The 23,270-nt window shown below is 43.0% G+C and overlaps 1 protein-coding gene across 1 annotated transcript in view; it reads right to left on the bottom strand.

Annotated features, from left to right (window-relative positions):
- Positions 1 to 2,935: 2,935 nt before the first annotated feature.
- Positions 2,936 to 23,270, bottom strand: part of LOC134454389 (rho guanine nucleotide exchange factor 17-like) — a 136,861-nt gene continuing 116,526 nt past the window's right edge. Inside the window, exons 8-21 of the mRNA XM_063205363.1 lie at positions 22,706 to 22,815; positions 21,886 to 21,971; positions 21,243 to 21,361; positions 16,596 to 16,803; positions 15,994 to 16,067; positions 15,511 to 15,698; positions 14,298 to 14,593; positions 12,777 to 13,026; positions 10,922 to 11,008; positions 10,747 to 10,814; positions 9,843 to 9,991; positions 8,471 to 8,645; positions 7,597 to 7,869; positions 2,936 to 5,161 (exon numbers count right to left, since the gene is read on the bottom strand). Coding sequence (XP_063061433.1) covers positions 4,935 to 5,161; positions 7,597 to 7,869; positions 8,471 to 8,645; positions 9,843 to 9,991; positions 10,747 to 10,814; positions 10,922 to 11,008; positions 12,777 to 13,026; positions 14,298 to 14,593; positions 15,511 to 15,698; positions 15,994 to 16,067; positions 16,596 to 16,803; positions 21,243 to 21,361; positions 21,886 to 21,971; positions 22,706 to 22,815 — 2,310 coding nt within the window. The 3' untranslated portion in view covers positions 2,936 to 4,934. The remainder of the gene's footprint in view (positions 5,162 to 7,596; positions 7,870 to 8,470; positions 8,646 to 9,842; positions 9,992 to 10,746; positions 10,815 to 10,921; positions 11,009 to 12,776; positions 13,027 to 14,297; positions 14,594 to 15,510; positions 15,699 to 15,993; positions 16,068 to 16,595; positions 16,804 to 21,242; positions 21,362 to 21,885; positions 21,972 to 22,705; positions 22,816 to 23,270) is intronic.

Below are 23,270 nucleotides of genomic sequence, written 5' to 3'. Positions count from 1 at the left end.
AATATACTAACAAATATGTTGATGTGTACAACACAACAACCCTCTCCTCAACCCCCAACATTGATATCATGCCTCCGACCTACCCACAGTAGATTAATTTATTCATTTCACCATTTCCATAGCCATGAGGAAACTTTGGAGAAATGTTATGTATTACGTGAATGTGACTCCTAAGAAGTTGTCTGTGTACTTCTAGAACAAGTACAAACGTGCACAATTTAAGGCGTGGTAAGTTACCCCCCCCCCCGACTTATACATTTAGCTGCCTACTCTACTATAGATATTGACCTCTGCTCTACTCATTTGCCCACTACGAGTGAATGTCATACAGAGCCTTATATTGTGCCTCGACCACAGAGGAGGGTTTGTGAACGGGATGTCAATCCATCATGCATTCAGCAGTCACTGAGTATTCATTCACTCTCTGACTCACAAACACTTTGCAAATGCGGGGTAGCCACTGAGACACACACACACACACAGACAAGAGCCTGTTCTTCTGGGCGACAGGCTCAGACTCATTTTACGTGAGGCTAAAGAAGGACAAGACATGGAGATTATGTGCACTCCACAACATATACATTGTAAACGGCCACAGTTAGCGTAGGGGTATACATGTCATGAAATAGCATCCCCGAGTGGGGTATAGGCCTGTAGTTACGATATGGCTTGCAAGGAATGAGAAGGATGTGGACGATAATTACGTTAATAACAGATATGGAAACAAACCTCTCTGGCACCAGTGAAATGTTTTTTTAATTACAAAGAACCCACAGTGACAAAATAGAACCATAACAGGAAGAATAGTGACATAACCATGACAACTTTTTAACATGACCGGCTTTTTTTTGTTTGTTTTAAAATACTGTAATAGTCATAACTTAAAGGCAATGGCACAGAGGCTGTGCTTAAAAAAAAGAGACAAAATTATAAAGAAAAAAAACACAAGTATATAAAAATATGCCATTAGCTTCATATCAACAATTGAGGATGGTGGGAGCACTATTTACAGAAAGAAGGCAATATATACCAATATTTACAACAAAACATTTAAAGACTTTGTTCACAAAAGAGGGTAGAAGGCTACTTACATCGAGGAGTGTACTTGAATCATAATAAGTTGTAGTGGATATCAATGCAGTTTTGAGAGGGTGTCAGTATATATTATTTAGGAATTCCACATTTGCCAACATCATCCAGTCTGTTGTCAGCACTACATACTGTATCTAATCTGATATAGGTCGTCTTCTTGATTCTGAAGTATTGAGTAATATTGGCCATGTTGGGGTTTAGTGAGCTGCTAACCATGATCTGAATGTTTTCCTCATTTTGCCATCTCTTTTTGACATTTTATCTCAGTGACATACAAAAATCGGTGCATTTTACTTCACACAGGCGTCATACCTATGATATAACAGTGTCATAACACAGTCATGGACGAGTCACAAACACTATGTCAATGTCAAAAACGTTTTATGGTCATGAAAAGTTGACATTCTTAGGGCTGTCTTAGCTATAACTGTATGCCACTTAATGACAGTCATAACATGTTTATGACATTGACAAAATGTGTATGGCACATGCATGATGCATTTATGATACATGCATTATGGCACTATTATGACACTGTTATGTCAGACGTATGATGCTAGCGTCAAGTAAAGTGTTACCCAAAAATCTCTTTTTGACATTTATGTCCAACAACTCCATCTTGTGCCATGGGTCAGACATCAAGGCTGACATTAGAACACCCACATACTGCAACAAATTCAACATCCCAGTAGTGTCAATTGCTTTGAAACATATAGTCCTCTGTTTTGAGTGCACATGAGTGTACATGGTCCATGATACAACATACATGTCGTCATGCGCATGCAAGAATTGCAATTAGGGCAGAGAGGAGTGGAGGGGCGGGGGCAGTCTTCAGTTTCTATGTCCAGATAGTGTGTACTGCACCGTAAACATATGAAGTTTCCTCAAAGAACACCAAATTGCATTGTGGGGGAAACTTAAAAGTTATCTGCAGAACCTACAATAAACGTTGTGGAAAGACACCCAAAGATCCCAACGGAACCTTTAGGGGTTCTCCCACAGTGGCTAATCAAAGGCTCTTCAAAGAACAATATGAAAAGTTCATTAAAACCCCCGCACACCAGATACTGTTCTTTTTTCTCTAATTTTTTTGGAGTGAATAACACGTTTCGCTCAGTGTGTCCTAAGGTTCTCTCGCCCTGAAGACGCACTGGGCGAAACGCTTTGTTCGCTCCAAAAAATGAAGAGAAAAAAGAACAGTATCCAGAATGTGGGGGTGATCATATTGATCAGTTGTCCAGGTCCAGGTGTAAGGCAGGACAACTTGAAGAGTACTTCCATGTACTTTGTTCCTCAACGGACCTTTGGATTCCTTAGTTCTCTGAGAAACCATCCAAATAAACGTTGACATTCTTCAAAGAACCAAAATATGTTCCTCAGAGACATTTTAGGGGCTTCTCCACAGTGGCAAATTGACTGTTCTTCGGGGTACTTTTATTTTGTTACAGTGTACGCACCGAGTGCCCATGTAGTGTATTCCACGTAGTCTGTAACAGTACCGTGTGACACAGTGGCACAGTATAGTGTTAGTCTCTGACTTGACACAATTGGATGCACACCACCTCAGAGTCCAATCTGCTTTACACTGTTGACATCAGAGAGGCCAAGCTTTGAGGCCAAGCGATGAGGATCTTAGACTCTTAACCTCTTAACTGCTTCCCAACACCACGTGCACAAGCTAAGCTGCAAAGACTTGATGCTACACCATCTGTTTTCCAAGCTAAATGTGATTCTCCGAAGGCAACTTGTCAGAAACTCTCACACACACACACACACACACACACACACACACACACACACACACACACACACACACACACACACACACACACACACACACACACACACACACACACACACACACACACACACACACACACACACACACGCAGTCATGCACGCGTGTGCACCACACACACACACACACACACACACACACACGCACGCGGGCGCGGGCGCACGCGCACACAAAGTCATGCACACACCTCCCTCCCTCACTAACATTGACTTTTTCAAAGCTAAATGTTACACTCCAAAGGCAACTTGTCAGACACATGCATACAAACACACGGAAACCATGTAACACCTACTACTGTAAGTTGTCTATTGGCAACGCACACGCCGCCAGTAACACATAGCCAAATAAATGGTTTCTTTCTCTTTTACTATTCTGTACCTCACTCCCTGTTTCATCATCATTGGCATCCTCATCAGTCTCAGTCTCTCTCTCTCATATACAGACTTTACATATCTTTGTCAAGACACAATCATCAATTAATTAGGTCGGCAGAGGCATGAAACCCACACACTCATGTCAGTCAGATGTGTTGCCATTGTGTACAGGTGCTGGTGTATATCAGATGCAAGGAAATGAGGAAAAATAAACACATTTATAAATTAAGTGCTGTAAAATGATAATCTAAAAATAACAAAAAAAACAAACATAAATACTGTACATGAAGATTATAGACACAATATCTATACGGAATGTTCTTTTTTTTTTTCTTCAACTCCGTGCATGCCATAAACTAAAAGGTCACTATGTTGAATCATTTCGTCTTCTTCGTCTGTTGGAGAAGAATCACAAATGATGAAAAAGTGATGATGCAAAAACAGGGTGGATGTGATTGCGAGTGACTGTAAATGATTGCAGGGAGGATAGTTGGTTGTGCCCTCATAGATATTGAAGGAGTATACATGTCATGTACTGTATGAGTGTCGTGTGATATTATAAGCAGGTACCCTCACCTTATATTGCACATTGGTTACTTCTTTTATGTTAACTTTCTTTTTGTATTTAAAGCACACTTCTTTTGTCATTTGAGATTAAATTTGAAAAATAAAACCAAAAAAAGCATCTTCATGTCTGTAGACTCACAGTCTTAAATGACCAGTAGTTGACTACGCTGTGGCAATTGAGGTGAAATGACCATCTCTTCCAATCTCATTTTTTTTTCTTGTCCGATCAGAGCATGGAAAGCCATCTGAGGGTATCCTCTTCTTTTGTCCTCAATACCCTGACGTTCTTTCATTCAACTGAACCTCTTCTTGGGTTTTTCAACCCAAAACAGCCCTCAAATTACAATATCACCCACCATCCATTATTTCTGATTCCATCCCTACATACAGTTCGCGTCCCAACTCAACACACAGGGTTTACCCGACAGCTTTTTTATCTGTTTCACTGTGAGGAAGTCTGCCACTGACTGGAAAAATTTTCTCATCACCACGTCTTCTTGTGGCAAACCTCTCTTTTTTTAATCGTTCTTGTCGTTCTTCTGTCTCTTCACAACCCCTCTGAGTCTCTTTCCTTAAAAGACTTACTCTCAGTCCACCTCTCGTGATGATTCTGTAACATCCCCTTCCTTTTCCTGCTCCTGGTGGTTTTTTTTAGACCAAAGAGGTCCACTACAATATGGTGCCCAGCAAGCTTGAGAACTTCATAAGCAGAGCAAAAGATTCACTTCGTACACCAAGAGGAAAACCAAACAACAGGAAACAAAACAAAAAAATCGACCCAAACCATTAAGAAGTGTCAAAAACAACAACCAAAAAAAACCAGAATGAAAGTCAAATCAAAACGACAGCAACTAAAAAAAAATACCTGGTTCGAAGCGACCCTTTTTTTCGTCCAATATCTGACATCTATATGCACAGAGAAACCAGATTCAGGAGCATAGGACATTCAGAGAGGAACAGGAAGTGGGCGGGGCCAGGTTGCCACAGAAACGGGACGGGAGTGTGCGGTCCAGCGGCTGGCACTGAGTTGGGGGGGGGAGACACTGACTGGAGGCCGAGCTCTGAAGCACTGAAGAAGAATGGCCACCACTGCTACTGCTCGCTCACACCCTCCAGAGCAGCAAGTGGTTGGTGCTGTCGTCCCTTCCCACCGTCTCGCTGCTGTTGGTCAGCCGGAAGTCCTCGTAGCCGTCGCCGCCGCTGATGACCAGTAGGTTGTTCTTGGTGGGCAGGAGGGTGGAGGCTCGTCGGTGGGCCGAGTCACGGCGCTGGAGGCCACCGCTGCCACCACTACTGCTCCCGCCGCCTTCGGAACTCTGAACTGCGTTACCTTGGACACGGAACAGAGAGAGGTCACAGGTCAAACACGAACTGAGCAGAGTGCTGTGGCTCAAAAATATTAATGAACAATTGTGTTGCTGAATAGGAATAATTGTTGTATAAACAAACATCAGCCATTACATCACGAATGCCTAATTCAATGTCAATTCACCGATGCAACCAAACTGCATACTGCATTCAGCTTCAACCTTTCTATTTTCAGCAGGAGGTCACCAGTCCAACACAATTGTTATTACTTCATTATTACATTACATATTTAGCTGATGCTTTTACCCAAAGTGACTTTCAGTTCTTATAGACAGGGTACTATGGTAGTTATAGTCCATGGATCTACATGTATATGAGGTAAGGTGCCTTCCTCACGGGCACTCCAGCCATGGATGACTGTGTAGATGCTGTTGGTCATTATTTGAATATAATAATAACAACAACAACAACAACAACAACAACAACAACAACAACAACAACAACAACAACAATAATAATAATAATAATGATAATGTATTGTTTAAAGTGCAGTATCACCATACAACATGGTCTCAAAACACTGTAAAACAAAAATAAAATGAAATAAAATAATGAATTAAAGGTAGGCCATGGTAATTTAAACAAGCTGGTGAATATGTGTCATTTGCAATCTCTATCACTAAATGAGCAAAAACAGACTGTGGCCATAAGGGGAAATTATGAATATTATTCTGTGTAATAGTAGTTATAGGCACTGAGATGCTTTGAAGACGAGGACAAAACTGTGAAATTAAGCATCTACATATAAGACACAATGATAAAAAATACATTAGCCATCCCATCACAGCAATCTAGTTCAATATAATTAACTAAGAGGATCAAAATGCAGACATTTAGTTTTAACCATTTCCTTATCCATTTCAGTTTTATGGAAATGTAACAAGCAACACCAATTCTGCTATGTAAACCAATTTCTTCAGAATAAGAAAAAGTAGGCTTACACAGTTTTTTTGAAGATAATTTTAATGTACTTTAATTTTTTGTGAACCTTTGAAAAACTCTTTATCTCGCAATGAAAATCTATTTGTATGGTTTTTCATCTGAAATGTTCTTGTAGTTAGGAAATGGATCACACTCAGTTTTTTCTTATTTCTTGTTCTTTTCTTTTTATTTAAACATTTCAGGGACTGATATGACAGACGTTTCAGCTGCAAGAGCCTTCTTGAAAGTAATACTACTAGTAACTACTTGATTACTTCAGAGACGCACCAACAAAACGGAAGAGCGCGGTGTGTGGAAGATAAATCTGAAATGTTCTGAAATTATCTGATATATTTTGAATTAGGACCCCAGGAAGACTAGCGAACTGCTATGACACAAGCTAATCGGGATCCTTTAATAAAATAAATAAATGAAGCCATGCATAAGGGAGATGGAGCCTCCTATCCGTGTCAGAACATCCATGGTTGTTGTGACTTCAACATGTGACTTCAACCATGTCCAGTTAGAACATGGGGACAACATGGGGACAACATGGGGACAGCATGTGGCACAGCTATTAATCAAAATGGCATCCCCCTCCATCATGCTAAATCCTGTTCTCAGGAGACAGTGCTATGTATACATGTCGATATTGTTTACAACAGGCATATTCTCAAGGGCAAAGAGGTCGGAGGAGCCCAGACAGTACTTCATCATTGCACTGGCACAATGTTAGTCTCCAGTGGGCCTCCTCGGTTCAAAGGTCAACGGCTTTTATGGAACACTGTCTGCCGTTTCTTATGACAGGACACCAATACAAATTCCTACATGGATGTCTCTTGCACAGAAAAAACCCAGACTATGATATGTTTAATTGCAGTGTGTGACGACTCAAGGGTTGAAAAAATACTGTTTAAAAACGGTCAATTAATTATTTTCTTATACTACTGTTTTGAAAATGTTTGTGTTCAGCTAGTCTAAAACAAAAACACCTCCCTCCAATCCTATCAGGTTGGCTAAAGTAATAGAGGGTAACTCAAGGAGGTCTTAAAACAGTCCTTTCATAACTATAACACCTCTATCCCCAATCCTTTCAGATTGTCTTAACAAGCCATAATACTGAACACCAGAGGGCGCCATTGAGTGAGACTACATCATGCAGTATCTTTGTCGACCTGGGACGTTGACTTTCAACCCTAACTCAGACCCTCAACTTCCAGGACAGCATAGGACAAAATGAATGAACATCCTGTAAAAAGATATACTGCTATGGGACTATACATGGGTTTACCGTTTGTAAACAATACCTGGCTGCATGACCCTGGCTGCGCACTGTTCAACCTCTGATTGTTAGAACCTGCTGTCAGTCAAAAATTGAGCTCACATGGTTGGCAACTTAGCATCTTGCCCCTCCTCACAACACGAATGTGTGTGAAACAAAAACCCATGTATATATACGTCATGCAGTGCAATTACCCGTGTCTGTCTGTAGGGGGAAGTTGACGTCGAAGCCCTCGGGCAGCTCTATGGAGGTGAGGAAGCGGACGTGGCCCGTGTGTCCGTGGGCCGAGCCCATGGGCTGCAGGGGCCCGCGCACCGAGCTGGAGCTGGTGCTGGAGGAGACGGGCGGCACGGCTAAGGTCAGCACCACGCCGGCACTGGTGCCGATCCACAGCAGGTCCTTGCAGGCCAGGAGAGCTGTGATGCGCAGACACGCCGCCTTGTGCTGACGGATGATCGCGTCAGAGCCTATACAACGGGCAGAGCAATGGAAGCAAGATAATGTCGGTCTGTCGTGCAATGTACTACTCAGATGCATTAATATTAGGGTTTTTTTTGCATTAATGGTACATGTGCACAATCAGGACAGATTGTTGGAAAATGTGTAACAGATTTGAAAAATTCAGGCAATATAATAGTGAAACACATCTACGCCAAGGACCTTAATTTGAGTTTGAGTTAATAACTGTGCAATTCATACTATTCAATTAATTTGCTTTTGCTGAAGTGCTGTGTTGATCGAAGCTGATTACAACTGCAACCACAGAATTAAGACTACCGGTACATTGAAAGAATCCCCACAGTCTACAGTTTACCATGTCCCTTGTTCCTCAAAACGATAATCATACAGAACCATCATGTCATTTGAATACAGTAAAACAGTGTAATACAGTTACTGTATATAGGATTTTATTTTAACCTACTGTGTATGTTTTCTTTGTTTTTTAGTCTAGCCTTTCGTACTATTGTAATTGTCTGTCCGAGTGTTTATTGTACTCCCAAAACGCAAGACAAATTCCCTTCGGGGCAATGAAGGTGTATTCATGTATTCACATTCATTCCTACTGACCTGCCAGCATCTTGTGGACGGCGGGCGCCACGTCCACCTCGGTGAGGCTCTCGTAGGTGGCGGCGTGGTAGAGGCGCACCTGGGCGCTGCCCTGCAGGGCCATCCACACCCCCTGGCCATAGCTCACCATGCTGGTCACACAGCGGCTACTGTCCTGACCCACCTGGAACGAGTGCTGTAGAGGGAAGGAAGGAAGGAAGGTGTGGTAAGCGAGTGTGTAGTGTACATCCATTCAATCCACACTGAGGCAGGTACCGGTAACTTGTTTTGACATTCTTTTACTGCAGAAAGATCGCCTGGCAAAACCACAGGACAAACTGGGACGTCCCACACTAACTAGACCCGGTAGGGCAACCCCAATGTAACATTAGTTCCGTCCCCAATATACAGTATAACAGAAGGGAGGGAAGGAGGAAAGTATGGAAGGATGGAAGTGAGGAGAGAAGACGGAGACACAGACACAAGTGGGCCAGAGACATTCAGTTCTGCTCCATTGAGATGAAATGGGTGGTGGTGGTGGTGGCGGTTCTGACCTCACAGAAGTGATCCCCCACAGCAGGATTAGTTAGGAAACTATTTAACACAGACCAGACGCAAAAACCCAAACTGCAAAATACCTACCCCCCGGCTCATGGCGTTTGATTAGATGCGGTCTTCGCCCCTCACACACACGTTAATGGCCGATGCCGCCCGGCGGTTTTTGTGAATGAGCTCAGACTCGTTTACCATGTGTTTTGAGAGCTCTGTGAAGCCAAGCCACCACTAAATCTGGTAATTACACGCCTTTAAGTGAATAAATATGGAAGCCTCACCACTTATCTCCGATAATGCTAAATGCAGACATGCTCTCCAGTAAAACTCAACATAAATCTGTCAGTGTGTCTATATAGTATGTGTGTGTTTTATTTTTTTCCACAACTGGACTAGTGAGGCATGAAGAGTAGTTGAGAAATAAACCACCCCACCAGGGTTGCCAGATAAGACTGATGATTTCCAGCCCAAAAAAAATGCTCAAAACCCGCCTGGAAGCACTAAATCCCGCCCAATTTGAACTAAATCCTATTGATTTATATGGTCATAAATCGGCAGAAAAACCCAAGTTGGGGCAGGGCCCCAAGTGCCATTTTTACCCACAGATGGCCATCGTAAGCAGCCCAATTGGGTGAGAAACCGCCCAATCTGGCAACACTGCACCAGATCCTTTTCTGTTGGTTACCAACACTGCTCTCTCACCTCCTGGACCAGCGTGCTAGTGTTGATGATGAGGACCTGGTTCTGGCATAAATGCAATTTTGTTTTGTGCCGTGGAGTGTTGGGTCACAATGACTATGGGAGTTAGAGTTCCCCAATAGGGATTTCATTGCTCTCTCACCTCCTGGACCAGCGTACTCGTGTTGATGATGAGGACCCGGTTCTGGCAACCGCACCACAGCTTGCCGGCCACGGGAACCATCTTGGTCACGGGACCGCTGGGAGTGCCCAAGCACAGAGTCTGGGAACTCTGAGGGTCCCAGAAACTTCCTGTGGAGACACAAATGGTCAGGAATTATGACGTGGGGAAGTACCTCTAAGCACCATCATTCACAATGCTTAATGTGTGTGTGTGTGTGTGTGTGTGTGTGTGTCTGTGTGTGTGTGTGTGCGTGCGTGCGTGCGTGCGTGCGTGCGTGCGTGCGTGCGTGCGTGCGTGCGTGCGTGTGTGTGTGTAAAAGAGAGAGAGAGCGTGGGTGTGTGTATGTTAACTGATGTAAGGCTTTTTTGCTATACTCAGATTTTTGCTATATGTTTACTGCAATGTGCATTTATGTGTATTAGGTTTTTGAACATGTCTTGTATCTACAGTATGTCTTATATCTATGTATCTATGTATCTATGTAAGCTGTCAGACACCTTAATTTCCCTCGGGATAAGTAAAACTACTCTACTCTACTCTACTCTACTCTAACCATTCAGTGTAAAACAAACAGAAGAAAACATGAAATGACAAAGTCATGTCAACAACAAAACATGACCATGAAAAAAAATATATTGCATTTGATTTGGCAGAGACTTTTAAACCAAATCGACTTACAATCGAGGACATAATCATAGCTCACACAGTTACAGAGTTAAATAGTTGTGTCAAGTTTATTTTGATCTTTCCTTTAATTCCGAATGAAGAATTGTTAACATGATGTTTTCAAAGCGGAATTAATCTTTATTCAGAATTAAAGTCAGTTAATTCTGAATTAAATGTCTCATGTAAACGTAGCAATTGACATCTTTTCCCCACTCACCTGCTTCCCTCTGATAAACGATCACCTCACCGTTGGCCAGGGACACAAAGACTTTGTTGTCAAGATACCTGCAGAGACGGGGATAAAATACAGAGAGAAGTTCCTTATAGATATTCTAGCACCGTGGCATTGGTCACCATGACAACAGCAATGCCTGGCAGAGAGATGTACTCACAGGATGCACAAAATGGATGCCGAGTGCTGCATCTTCATGCTGTTCTTGCGATTGCGGATATTGTCTGAAGACTGGTAAACATGGATGCTGTAAGGAGCAAACAAGGATGAACAATAGTATCGTCACATTCGGTAATCATGGAATATTGTTGTCACATTTCGGTAATCATGGACATATTGTTCACCACTCTGTGGGACCATATATATTAACAATCAAAACACAATAACGCCTTAGTTAATATATTGATAAATTAATATGTAGGAACTTTTCTGCATTGATTTGATAGGACAGTGTGCGGTGGAGACAGGAAGCGAGTGGGAGAGAGAGAGATGGGGGAGGATATGACCTCGGATGGGAATCGAACCCCATGTACCCGGCATAACAGTCAATGCACCCAAGCATTTGAGCAACAGCCAGGGCCTACAATGTCTTTTTTTCACATTTCATATTTTTCTGTTGCAGTCTAGGAATGGGTTGGTGATGCATTTAGGAGTCAAAACTGAAATACGAAATAGAGCTTTAAGTCGTGTTGTGTCAGGCTTCTTGCTAAACCAGTTTTGTCATGTCGTAATGTAATGAGAAAGGCCAAACAAAAATTACATAATCCCTGGGAACAATCTGTGTCAGCACAATCACTAAGGATTTCTCTAGAGCACAGAGAGTGTTCTTTTCCATGACGGAGCTTCCCCTTAAAAGAGACACACCCAGGAAATTCATCCGGAATTGATGTGTGAAATCTGAACACATGCATCATCAGTAATACGTACTATGTGAGAATCAGATCTAAGTAGTCACAGACCACAAGCCAATCAGAAAACATTGCTAGTAATTTGAAATATAAACCTAAACTTTTCTGTGAAGATTCTCTTTCATCCAGGCAATCTTGGTCAAGACAGTTGAAGATTTTTTTCTGAATTAGCCTGACAATTGATGAGGTAGTCACAACTTCTCGAGTCGTAAACTCTTGACATCCAGTGGGTGGGAACAATTTGTGTCGACACAATCACAAAGTATGTCTTTACTGCAGACAGAGTTCTTTTCCATGACTTCTCAAAAAAGACACACCCAGGAAATCATCAGGATTTCATAATAGAAATGGAATACAAGAATAATTCACAGTGTAGAGAAAAAGAGAAAAGATGAGTTGCGTCTGTGGGGTAGTAGTATGTAAAAACCTTCAGGTGCTCATCGTATTCGAAAGTTGCAAAAACTTGTAGTGGAGGGTCCGAGGCACTCTGAAGTACGTGTTAAAAGTCCTTTATTATAATTGGACATTGATAGCCGACGCGTTTCGGTCGCGTGCGACCTTCTTCAGGGCTAATTTAATTCATAAAGTTCTATTTGTGCTACGTATTATGTGGCAAACCACATAACTACATGACTACACAAGCCTGTACACCTTGATGGGCTGTTTTTGCTGGCAGGTTCGGCTGTTTCAAAACATTTCACTTTTCAAAAGAACTGAGCCTAACACTGGTATAATTACACAGTGCAACCCTGCTACAATTATGAACAGTAGCGGTAAGAGTTTTAGTGTCTGGAAGCTGACATTTTGATCGGTAAGGCTTTCATCAGAGGTGATTAAACATGAATAACGAGCTAACTAGAAAACTCTGCTGTGGCATGTAGTACAAAGCTGGTTCAGGAGTAAAGGTTAAGTTAAGAGGTAATTCCTCTAATAGAAGAGCCTGGAGTCCTCATTTTCTTAAGAAGCAGTGGTGATGGGGCACTGGAGTGGGTGCCGCCCAGGGAAGCAGTCAGGGATCGCCGTCAGGGGCATAGCAGAATATTTTGGCCCCAATGTACCCCCGCCCCCCAGCCAGATATCTTAGTAAAGATGGGTGTAAGGACTCACCAGCCGTCCTCGGTGCCCAGCCAGACGGAGCTCTGGTAGGCCTCGGGGTCTATGCTGAGCAGGTCCTCCAGGCTGGCGCGCGTGAAGGAGCCCCGGCTGGAGCGTCGCATGGCCCGCCCATCCATGGGGCTGTCGCCGCTGCTGCTGATGATGCGCGGCGGGCCAAAGGAGCTGGGCACCGGGAACTCGGGCTCCTCCTCAGAGCTGGTGGTCTCCGTGGCCATGTCCTTGGAGCCGGCACCCTCGTCGTCTGAGGAGAGCCAGGATGTAGAAGTTACCATTAATTAAACGTGATAATATAAACACAAATAAATAATTCAAAACCACACAATACATGTGAATTAAGATCAGCCATTAAGGCTGGATGTCATTGGAGCCGGCACCGTCATCGTCTGGGGAGAGCCAGGATGCATAAGTTAGCATTAATTAAACCTGTTAAAACTCAGCATTATAAATGTGCTGTTGGCAGAATGGCAATAACCGGCCCTCTGATACGTCATAGCGGAGTAGTGCTATAGTAATTAACCTTTCAATGACTATTACAGTGTGCCACTGGTGGTACGGCATGCATTATGGGGCTACTCATGAGAAAATACATGTATATGTATATATATGCAAATAAATAAATAAATACATAAATAAATAAAAACCACAAAATATAACTGTAAAAAGATCAGCAAGTAAAGCTGGATGTCAAAATTGCTCATACAGAGGAGGAAAAGGAAATGTACATAAATACATGTATGTATATGTGAATGTATACATTTACGTCCAAAACAATTAATTTGGACATGACTACCAGCTTATCAGTTGAAAAAGTTATTATTTGAAAAATAACTTCCAAGTAAAAAAATGTGATAACACCGGATTAATCTCATAAAGGTTTTACTGAAATCTTGGGATTAGCTGTGGTAATCTTTGGGAATACTGATGCAAGCAGGCATGCCAATAGAGCAAATTTGAATTGAATTGAAGTGAAGTGAAGTCTGATCATAATGCGTTGTGGAGTGTCGGGTGTGGTGTGTATGGGGGTAAGTGGGGGCAGCCGTGGCCTAGTGATTAAAGAGATGGACTTTAGATCAGAGGGTTGCAGTTTCGAATACCACCCTTCCACTCCCTATCTCACTCCATGGCTAAGGTGCCCTTGAGCAAGGCACCTAGCCCCCAAATGTTCCAAGGACTGTAAGCAATGGGGCACCTAAGTCACGCCCTCTACTTCCTGGTTCATGGGGCAGGGGGAGTCAAAAAATAATTACTGGGCTTGAAAATGAGTGTTTTTTTGACACCAATCCAAACCTTGGACCTCCACCTATGGACCACAAATCCAAAAATCACTAATTTTCAAGACCAGTAATCATTTTTTGACTCCCCCTGCCCCATGAACCAGGAAGTAGAGGGCGTGACTTAGGTACCCCATACACTGTACTGTACTTAAAAATAACTGTAAGTTGCTTTGGATAACAAAGCATCAGCCTCTGTAAGTGTAATGTAATGTAATGTAATGTGTGGTGGGCGACTGACTGCCAAAGCTGGAGGAGATGGTGGAGTGGCTGGCTTGACTCTGCAGGGTGGACGAGGGGCTGGGCGAGTCCTCATCGTCCGTGTCGTCGCTGTCGAAGGGCACCAGCTCCCGGTTGACCCCAGATCCGGCTGTCGAAGGAGGCTCGCTGAGCTCCAGGGACGAGCCGGAGATGGAGATGTGGAGCTGCTGCTGCTGCTGCTGCTGCTGCTGGGCGGCTGAGGAGGAGGAGGTGGTCGAGGAGGCGGTAGTCTGGGGCTCGGCTGATGGAGTGGCGGTGGGGCACTCTGCACGCTCTCTATTCGACACACAACACACATAATGGCCTTGTTTACATCAGATATTTAATTCAGAATGATCTCAAATGAATGTATTCCACGTCGAAAACATCATATAAACACTTCCCAATTCGGAATTAAAAACATTATGTAAACGTGGCCAATGATTCCCAGATTGATCATTATTGAACATTAAGGAGCAGGGATATAAATGAACATACATTTACATACATTTACATACACATACATTTACATACATTTACATCAACATACACAAACATTTTTCATCACTGTAATATACAACCTATGAGTATTACGCAACTGTTAGGCAATGAAAAAGTTGGGATGACTGAAGTAGGAGACCCAAAGACCTCCACGACCCAGCCTGAGGCTCCCGGGCCCATTCTTTGGGAAACAATGGTTTACAACACATGATTTGCACACTGGTTTTCAGCACAGCCAAGACCTCCATTTAACCCTTTCATGAGCCTCCATTATAAGCTTCTTGCTACCAAAAATGGTCATGACCCAAGTCTTAATCTGTTACTTAAGACTCTCAGCAATGTCATAGCAATGTTGTTATGGTGTAGTTGGAGTTTTCTCAGCAAACAGTGAGTCAGACGGCTGGCAATCCCCTCAGCGCCCAACGGCTAATATACACAGACAGTGTAAAAGGCAATATCGAGCAGGATTCATTGTACCCATGTTAACTCAAGTGCCTACACACACTTAAAAAGTGGACAAGGAAATGTATACTTTCCATAAGCACAAAACTTGAATGTGCTGTAAAGACTGTGGTGGTGGGTGGGTGTGATTGGTTCCCAACAAAGTGGGTGGAGTTCCCGATTTTTCTGGAGATGATCAGAAACAATATTTCCTGTACATTGCTCTTGGTCTGACTAGGTGACTAGGAGGGCATGGCCTGGCTGTGACTGACCTGCCCTTGAGGCCGGGGACGGCGGCGATGCAGATGATGCGAGCGGAGCAGACGGCAATGCAGGCCTCCACCGTGGGCTCGTCGCGGATGTTGAGCAGGCACACCTGGCCCACGTAGCCGTCGCTGTTGCACACCCACACCTCGTAGGTGTTCTCCGGACAGCTGTGGCTCGGAGACGCACACGAGAACTGCACACACAGAACAAGAACAGAGGTTTAGACTCACAAATACATTACATTACATCACATCGCACTTAGCTGATGTTCTAACCCAATGTTTCTCAACCTTTTTTGAGTAAACACCCCCTTGGCCTCGAGGAGAGGAGGTGAGGGGAGAGAGAGACGGGGAAGGGTCAACAAAGGACCCGGGTCGGAATCGAACCCGAGTCAGTCGCGTAGCACACCCAGAGTGCCCTACTGTTAGCACTATGGTAGGGCCTGCATGGTGATTTTCAAGAGTTGAGAAGAGGATGATATGTCTTACCTGCATGCCGCTGCGGGTCTTCATGATAGGGATGGCCTTCAGGAACTCCGGGTCCCACTGGTCTTTATTCATGGCTACACACACATCAAAGACAGAGAGAACACGCCCGCCGTCACACAACATGCATTTCACAGAAATGACTGAACCAATCCTTTCGAACTCACAGAACCATCCAAAACTAAGAACAAAAAAACATTCCCATTAAAAAGGAAAGATAGGATAAACATAACTTTGATTTAAAAGCTATTGGATTTCTCTTCATAAATCTATTCAGCAACTACACCGCATTCCACATTATTACTCAGATGACATTTCCCCAAATGTTAAGTTTTTTATTATTTAAAAAAATACCGTCATCATTGTTCATTCAAAAACTTTTTAATTGTACTCTAATGGCTGATGACTTGAAAATTATGATGACTGTCATTTATACTGATTATTTGGGGAAATGTCATTTGCGTACGAATGTGGAATGCAGTGTAGATTTCTCCTTCAGAATAAGAAGCAGAGAAGTCAGTCAGTGAAAAATCAAATACCTTCAAAAAGCGACAACTTCACTTCAACACCCCCCCCCCCTTTTTTTTCCTGAGCTTCGGTCTTACCCAGCTTCTTCTTGGCCTCCTCAAAGGCCTGCTCGAAGTTGCTGCGTGCCTCCGGGCTGCTGAACTCGAAGATGAAGGTGCTCTCTGCGGAGGCGGTGGTCAGCTCGACCTTGGTGGGCAGGAAGGTCATGCTGAAGGCCAGCGACTGCTTCTCCGCCAGCTCCCGGTGCACCGAGGCCATCAGGTCTTTTATCACGTCATCCAGGTTCTGATTATGGGGAGGAAGTGGAGGAGGACACACAGACAGTCATCATTTATTGATTTATCTATGAATGTATTTTTAAATACATATTTTTGGGTAAAAGAGATTATGTCCCTCTTTTAACTTTTAACTTTACTTTGGAGTGCTTTGGACCCTCTCTCTGCTCTCTACATATATTTTTTTGTTTTTTTGCCTTTATTTCAATAGGACAGTGAAGCAATGACAGGAAAAGAGCAGGGAGAGAGACGGGGAAGGCTCGGGTCTGAATCGAACCTGGTTCAGTCACGTAGTAGACGAGCGCCCTTCTGCTAGCGCCACGGTAGGGCCACAGTCATCATTTATATGCTAACAAATTACTTATGGTGTTCACATACACATGGACTGATGTTGCAAATTAGGACTCTCAAACAAAAAACTCAAACAAATGCATCTGGTCTGCTCGAGATGATTTTGCAATGTCCATATAAAATAAACCCATTGAACTGAAAATGTAACAAGCACAATGTTGAAAGAAACATTTATTACCACTACATTAAAAGCTCTCAGGGCATTGGCTACAGTACCCTGGAGCAATGTGGGGCTAGTTACAGTACCTTAACAGCTTGTTCATAATGCATTTCAGCCATTACATCAGGGGTGGGAACCTATGGCTTGAGGGCCATTTACGGCCCTTGAGGCCGTCTTATCTGGCCCCCCGACATAACTTAAATGTTATGGATTTTCATATGAAACTAGATTGCATTCTCACAGAAAATGCTGGAAGTGGGCTTGCCTTTTGGGGAAGAGATGAGCGGTTTTATTTTTGATATCTCTATCCCTAAATTAAAAACAAACTACTATTGAGAAAACAAAGCTAAAAGAAATGTTGGAAAAATCCATCCACCCAGTCAGAGGTTATGGGCCAAACAATTCAGCCATCTTGGATTCAGCCATCTTGAAAGTGTTGTAGCTCCACGTTTTGGGGATATACTAAATTACATACATGGTATTTTAAGTTAGCATACTGCATATAATATAATTTTGAAAATCAACAAGGGTCCGAGTGGGATTCGAACTCACAACCTCCATATCGCTAATCCAGCACTTTTACTATTGATACTAAATGACATACATGGTATTTTAAGTTGGCTAAGGAACACTGCATATGATATAATTTTGAAAATCAACATGGGTCCGAGTGGGATTCGAACTCACAACCTCCATATCTGTAATCCAGCAACTTTGCCATTGATACTAAATGACATACATGGTATTTTTAGTTGGATAAGGAACACTGCATATGATATAATTTTGAAAATCAACATGGGTCCGAGTGGGATTCGAACTCCCAACCTCCATATCTCTAATCCAGCACCAATACCATTGAGCCAAGCAGCTGGCTGTCATAAACATTCCAGCAAGACAATGGCTACGTGTACATGATGTTTTTGAATCGGATCTAATAGATCGGATTTAAGTAGATCGGATTAAGAGTTATTTTGCGACGTGTATACATGGCACTTTCACTTAAATGCGATTAAACGTCTGGGGAAAATAAAGCATTGCGATTGGATTGAGGACGCACGTGCTGAGTGAGCCAAATAAGGCGTGGGGGCGTGGTCGCCAAACCTCCGGGGAACTACTGGGACACAAGCTAATCTTCAGCCCGAAAATGAATTCCCTCAGTGGACTCAAGGCTGGTAAAATCCCCTTTGGGTCTGGTTCTTTCAAATGCTAGTTAGCACCCACCTATCTTAGAAAAACGAACTGGTGAAAGGGTGATGTGGAATAACTTTGTTGTGCTTAATTACTTCGTGGGGCACTTTTACATCAATATATGGAAGCCACAACATTTATAGTCGCTTAGGGACTTTAAATTAAGCAAAACTTTCATGTGAAAATCAACAGGAAGTGCCGCCATCTTTTTCTCACTGGCAAAGAGCACGGGCTCTTGGCGCCATCGTGTGGTCAACGAGCATGCGTGGAACGACCGGATTTATTGTAATTCTGATTAAAAGGTTACATGACAGAGGAACGTGTTTAATCGGATTTAAGTAAGGGTTAACGTTCGGCGAGAAGGTCGCTACCGTGGAATAGCAGCACGACAGAGAGAATCTTTAGACCCCGACGCGGAGCGGAGGGGTCTTGTTCTCTCTGAAGTGCTGCTATTCCACAAAGCGACCGACTCGCCGAAAGTTAACCCGCTTATTATATGGATATACTTAAATGATTCACACATGCGGGGACATTTATTTAGACCTATTTAATGTTAAGATTGTTGCTGCGCAAAACAAAACAGTGCCGTTGTGGAACACCGCTAGGCAACAGCTAGGAAGGCTAGCCAGGACAACAGGTGTAGTCTATCACAGCAGCTGATTAGAGTGACAAAAGACCGGACCCCCTGCGGAGTGATTCGCTTTAGCCAATGACTTGTATACAAGCCAGTGGCTTTAGCAGTGAACGTCTTGTTGCCATTGACAGCGGTAGCCAGGACAACGGGTGCTGTCTATCACAGCAGCTGATTAGAGTCTTGTTGAAAAGTCGCTTTAGCAGTGAAAAGTCTTGTTGACATTGACAGCGGTCTGTTATAGACCAACCCGTCCGTTATCGAAAAATAACAGACGTCCGAACGTTGGGGAGCCCCGTTGAAATGAATGGAGCATTCGACAGATGACGTCACAACCATATAATAAAAGAGGAATAAACCACCCACTTTAATCGGACTTAAGTTTAAATCGGAATAAACTTAAATCCTGTTCGGTAAGTGTTTACATGATATTTTAAGAGTGGAATTAAGTTTTAATCAGATTTAAAGTGAGTTAAATCGGATTTAAGTGTCTCATGTAAACGCATAGAATATCCGATTGCATTGAAGAGCTGAACAATAAACTTCTAGAACTGTAGTTGCAGGCAGAGATAGGGTTAATTGTGCGTTCATGTGGTCTCGTAATTATCGTAAATACCAAATGCAGACATTCGAAGCACACATGAACGTCACCACTTCTGGTATTTACCACTGGACAACTCGGAAAAATTTTTGATAAACGAGTTTACGAGATGATGACGCACAGAACAGCTGGCCCTACTCTCACCATGGCAACCGCTAAGTTGAAATACTCAAAAACCGGCATCAGTATGTTCAGACAGTCATGGTAAATGACAGTGTCAGAAAATATTCAGCATGTTTACCTTTTGACTTCCTAATTCATTTGCTTGCTGTAGCTGATGAACAACAGTCTATAATTGTTTATTTTAAAAACTGGCGAGTCTCACTCTGGTCCGCCATTTTTAATTTGTAAACAACATCAAAAAAGCACATGAACGCAACGCACTTGTAAATACCACTTCGCAACTAGATAATATCTACTTCGGAAGACCACATGAATGCACTTTATTATATGGTTGTGACGTCATCGGTCGAATGCTCCATTCATTTCAACGGGGCTCCCCAACGTTCGCATGTCTGTTATTTTTCGATAACGGACGGGTTGGTCTATAACAGACCGCTGTCAATGGCAACAAGACTTTTCACTGCTAAAGCGACTTTTCAACAAGACTCTAATCAGCTGCTGTGATAGACAACACCTGTTGTTCTGGCTACCTAGCTGTTAGCGGTGTTCCACAACGGCACTGTTTTGTTTTGCGCAGCAACAATCTTTTGACATTAAAAACTATAATAGGCTAGACCTCACATTAAATAGGCCTAAAGAAATGTCCCCGCCATGTGTGAATCATTTAAGTATATACATATAATAAGCGGGTTAACTTTCGGCGAGTCGGTCGCTTTGTGGAATAGCAGCACTTCAGAGAGAACAAGACCCCTCCGCTCCGCGTCGGGGTCTAAAGATTCTCTCTGTCGTGCTGCTATTCCACGGTAGCGACCTTCTCGCCGAACGTTAACCCTTACATAAGTCTCTACTCTCTTTGCTTGCAGGTGCTCGTTAAGAATAGAATGTTGAAAGTGACAGTTGAGATGGAACCCTATATTGGCTGCACCTGTTCTGATTGTCTGTATGGCAGTTAGTATTGTGCTCTAAGGGCCCTCTGCACACCGGCTCAGACAAAGTGCGGCGCACTTTTGCTTCCGACAGAATTCGGACCCCCAAACCCAATTTCACCCGAACATTGCATTGATAGTCAATGGGCGGCGCCGACAAAATAGAACTTGTCTCTAATTGCTTTCCGACATCGGAGAATGTCCGCGGACATCGGTGCCAGTGTGCGTGGTTCTATTGAAAACAATGGAATCGAATTTTAGCTGAGCAGTGCTCAGCACTTTGTCGGAGCCGGTGTGCGGAAGCCCTAAGGCAGAGGGCAGAATCAGAAACAGTTTTTGTTCTACAGCTTGCTGTTGTTAAAAAACTAAAAATAATTGGCACATGTCCTGTGGTGTTTAAGCTTGCAACTCACTGTTCCACAGACCAACGTGAAGTGTTAAAAGATGAAGACATGACATCTGTTCTCACCTGATGCGGAAAGCTTAGTGTTTCTGACAGTTTGCTGATCTGGCCCAGGGTGCTCAAGTCTTCATCCAGACGCCCAATGGTCTTCTGAATGTTCTCTCTGTTAGTGGCCTGGTTGGAACCTACGTATAATGGCAACAAGAAATGAGAGCAAACCATGATGACGCAAATCTTTCTGTAAAACTCAATCTCCCACACTGCCACACAAAGGCAAAGTGCAGTATTAAATACATATTTTCTGAAAATTGAGTTAAGACTGAAAATTATATTCATTATACCTCCTTTATCTTCTGACAAATGTGTCCCGTTTTAGAGCTATTGCTATGTGAAATGTGCACACTAACTACAATCTCCAACCTATTACCAAGGCTTTGAAGGCATTTTTCTGTTTCAGTGTTGGCATAGTTATCATACTTTGCCTTTGAAGGGCAGGACAGCCCTCTCCTTCTAATAAGTTTGTTCTAATGATGTTTTTAAATCAGAATTAATAATTCATAATGAAATAGTTCCATCGATCTTAATTCGATCTTTCATGAAGTGTTCACATGACGTTTTCAAAGCGGAATTAAGCTTTATTCAGAATGACTTAAAGTTAATTCTGAATTAAATGTCTCATGTAAAACGAGGCCATTGTTGCTATATTCACCTTTCACCATTTCCACATCCTCCAGCGGCAGCTTCCACAGGAACTTGTATTTACTCGAGGTGTCGATAATGCTGGCGGCTGTGTATCTGAGGTAATATAACAAAAAAAACAAAGATGAGTAAGCACTCAGTCTTTTTTAAGACTGCAAATCAAGTATAAAATCAATCATCTATGCATCAGTGAGTCCATGTGGTGCAACATGTCACAGTGGTCCTTCCAAAAGGCTGTAATTTAAAGATACAAGAGAGATTGTTAGAGTATTGTGGTTTAGGGATGCTAGGTCATAGAGATTCAGTGCTTCCCCTGACTCAAACATTATTGACCAAAATAATCAAATTCACCCACCAAAGAATTAAATCAACATACTTGTATTTTTTGTTATTGAACCTGATTCTCTAAGATATTTATTTTTCTTCCAATGAGACTGAATGCATAAATACTGCAGACCCCGTGGTGCAGAAACAGACCTTTGAATTAAAACCATTAAATCAAGTCTCTCTAAGAAATCGTGTTTTCCAAGAAGGCTTGTACATTACGTAATAGTACGTTTAGTATTTCTAAGAAACCTGGTGTGAATATTCATTGGAGGAACCTCATCTTAATGCGTGTGTGTGTGTGTGGGGGGGGGGGGGGGGTAGAGACACAGAGAGTGAGAGAGAAGGAGAGAGAAGGAGAGAGAAAGAAATAAAAAGAGAGAGAGAGAGAGAGCGCGTGACAGAACGAGAGAGAGAGAAAGGAATAAGGAAAGAGAGAGCGAGCGAACGAGCAAGCGAGAGAGAGAGAGAGAGAGAGAGTTGGCGAGAGTTGGCGCTTCACTCACAGGCTCATGGAGCTGCGGCGCAGGGATCCAGACTTCCTCTTGAGCGTGGTGCAGATGAGCAGATCACTGAAGAGGAAGAGGGAGCGATCCTTCTTGCCCCCCACCGTTTTCTGGAGAGAGCGAGAGAGAGAGAGAGAGAGAGAGCGAGAGAGAGAGAGAGAGAGAGAGAGAGAGAGAGAGAGAGAGAGAGAGAGAGAGATTTAAAATGTCTTTATTTAATACAATTTACCCATCATACATTGGCACAGTACAGCCACTGACCAAAAACAGAGAGAGAGAGCGAGAGAGCGAGAGAGCGAGAGAGCGAGAGAGAGAGAGAGAGTGTGTGTGTGAGTGTGAGTGTGTGTGAGTGAAGAAAGTGGGGGAAAATAACAGTCAATCACCACAGGGGGTATCCCAACCAAGCTCATGCAGACACATAGCAAAAATAAAATACTAATCATCAGAATAAAAAACAAAAGCAGAACTTGGTAGAGTGCTACTACAGTCGTATCCCTTGAACCAAGACATGCTCTTGGAAAGCTCCAGCGAGTAGTTAAAGAAAAATATTACAGATTCAGGCACT

This window comes from Engraulis encrasicolus, chromosome 8 (assembly GCF_034702125.1).
Source record: "Engraulis encrasicolus isolate BLACKSEA-1 chromosome 8, IST_EnEncr_1.0, whole genome shotgun sequence".
Taxonomy (NCBI): Eukaryota; Metazoa; Chordata; class Actinopteri; order Clupeiformes; family Engraulidae; genus Engraulis; species Engraulis encrasicolus.
The sequence above is the reverse complement of the archived record's forward strand: the minus strand, read 5'-3'. Positions and strand labels throughout refer to the sequence as shown.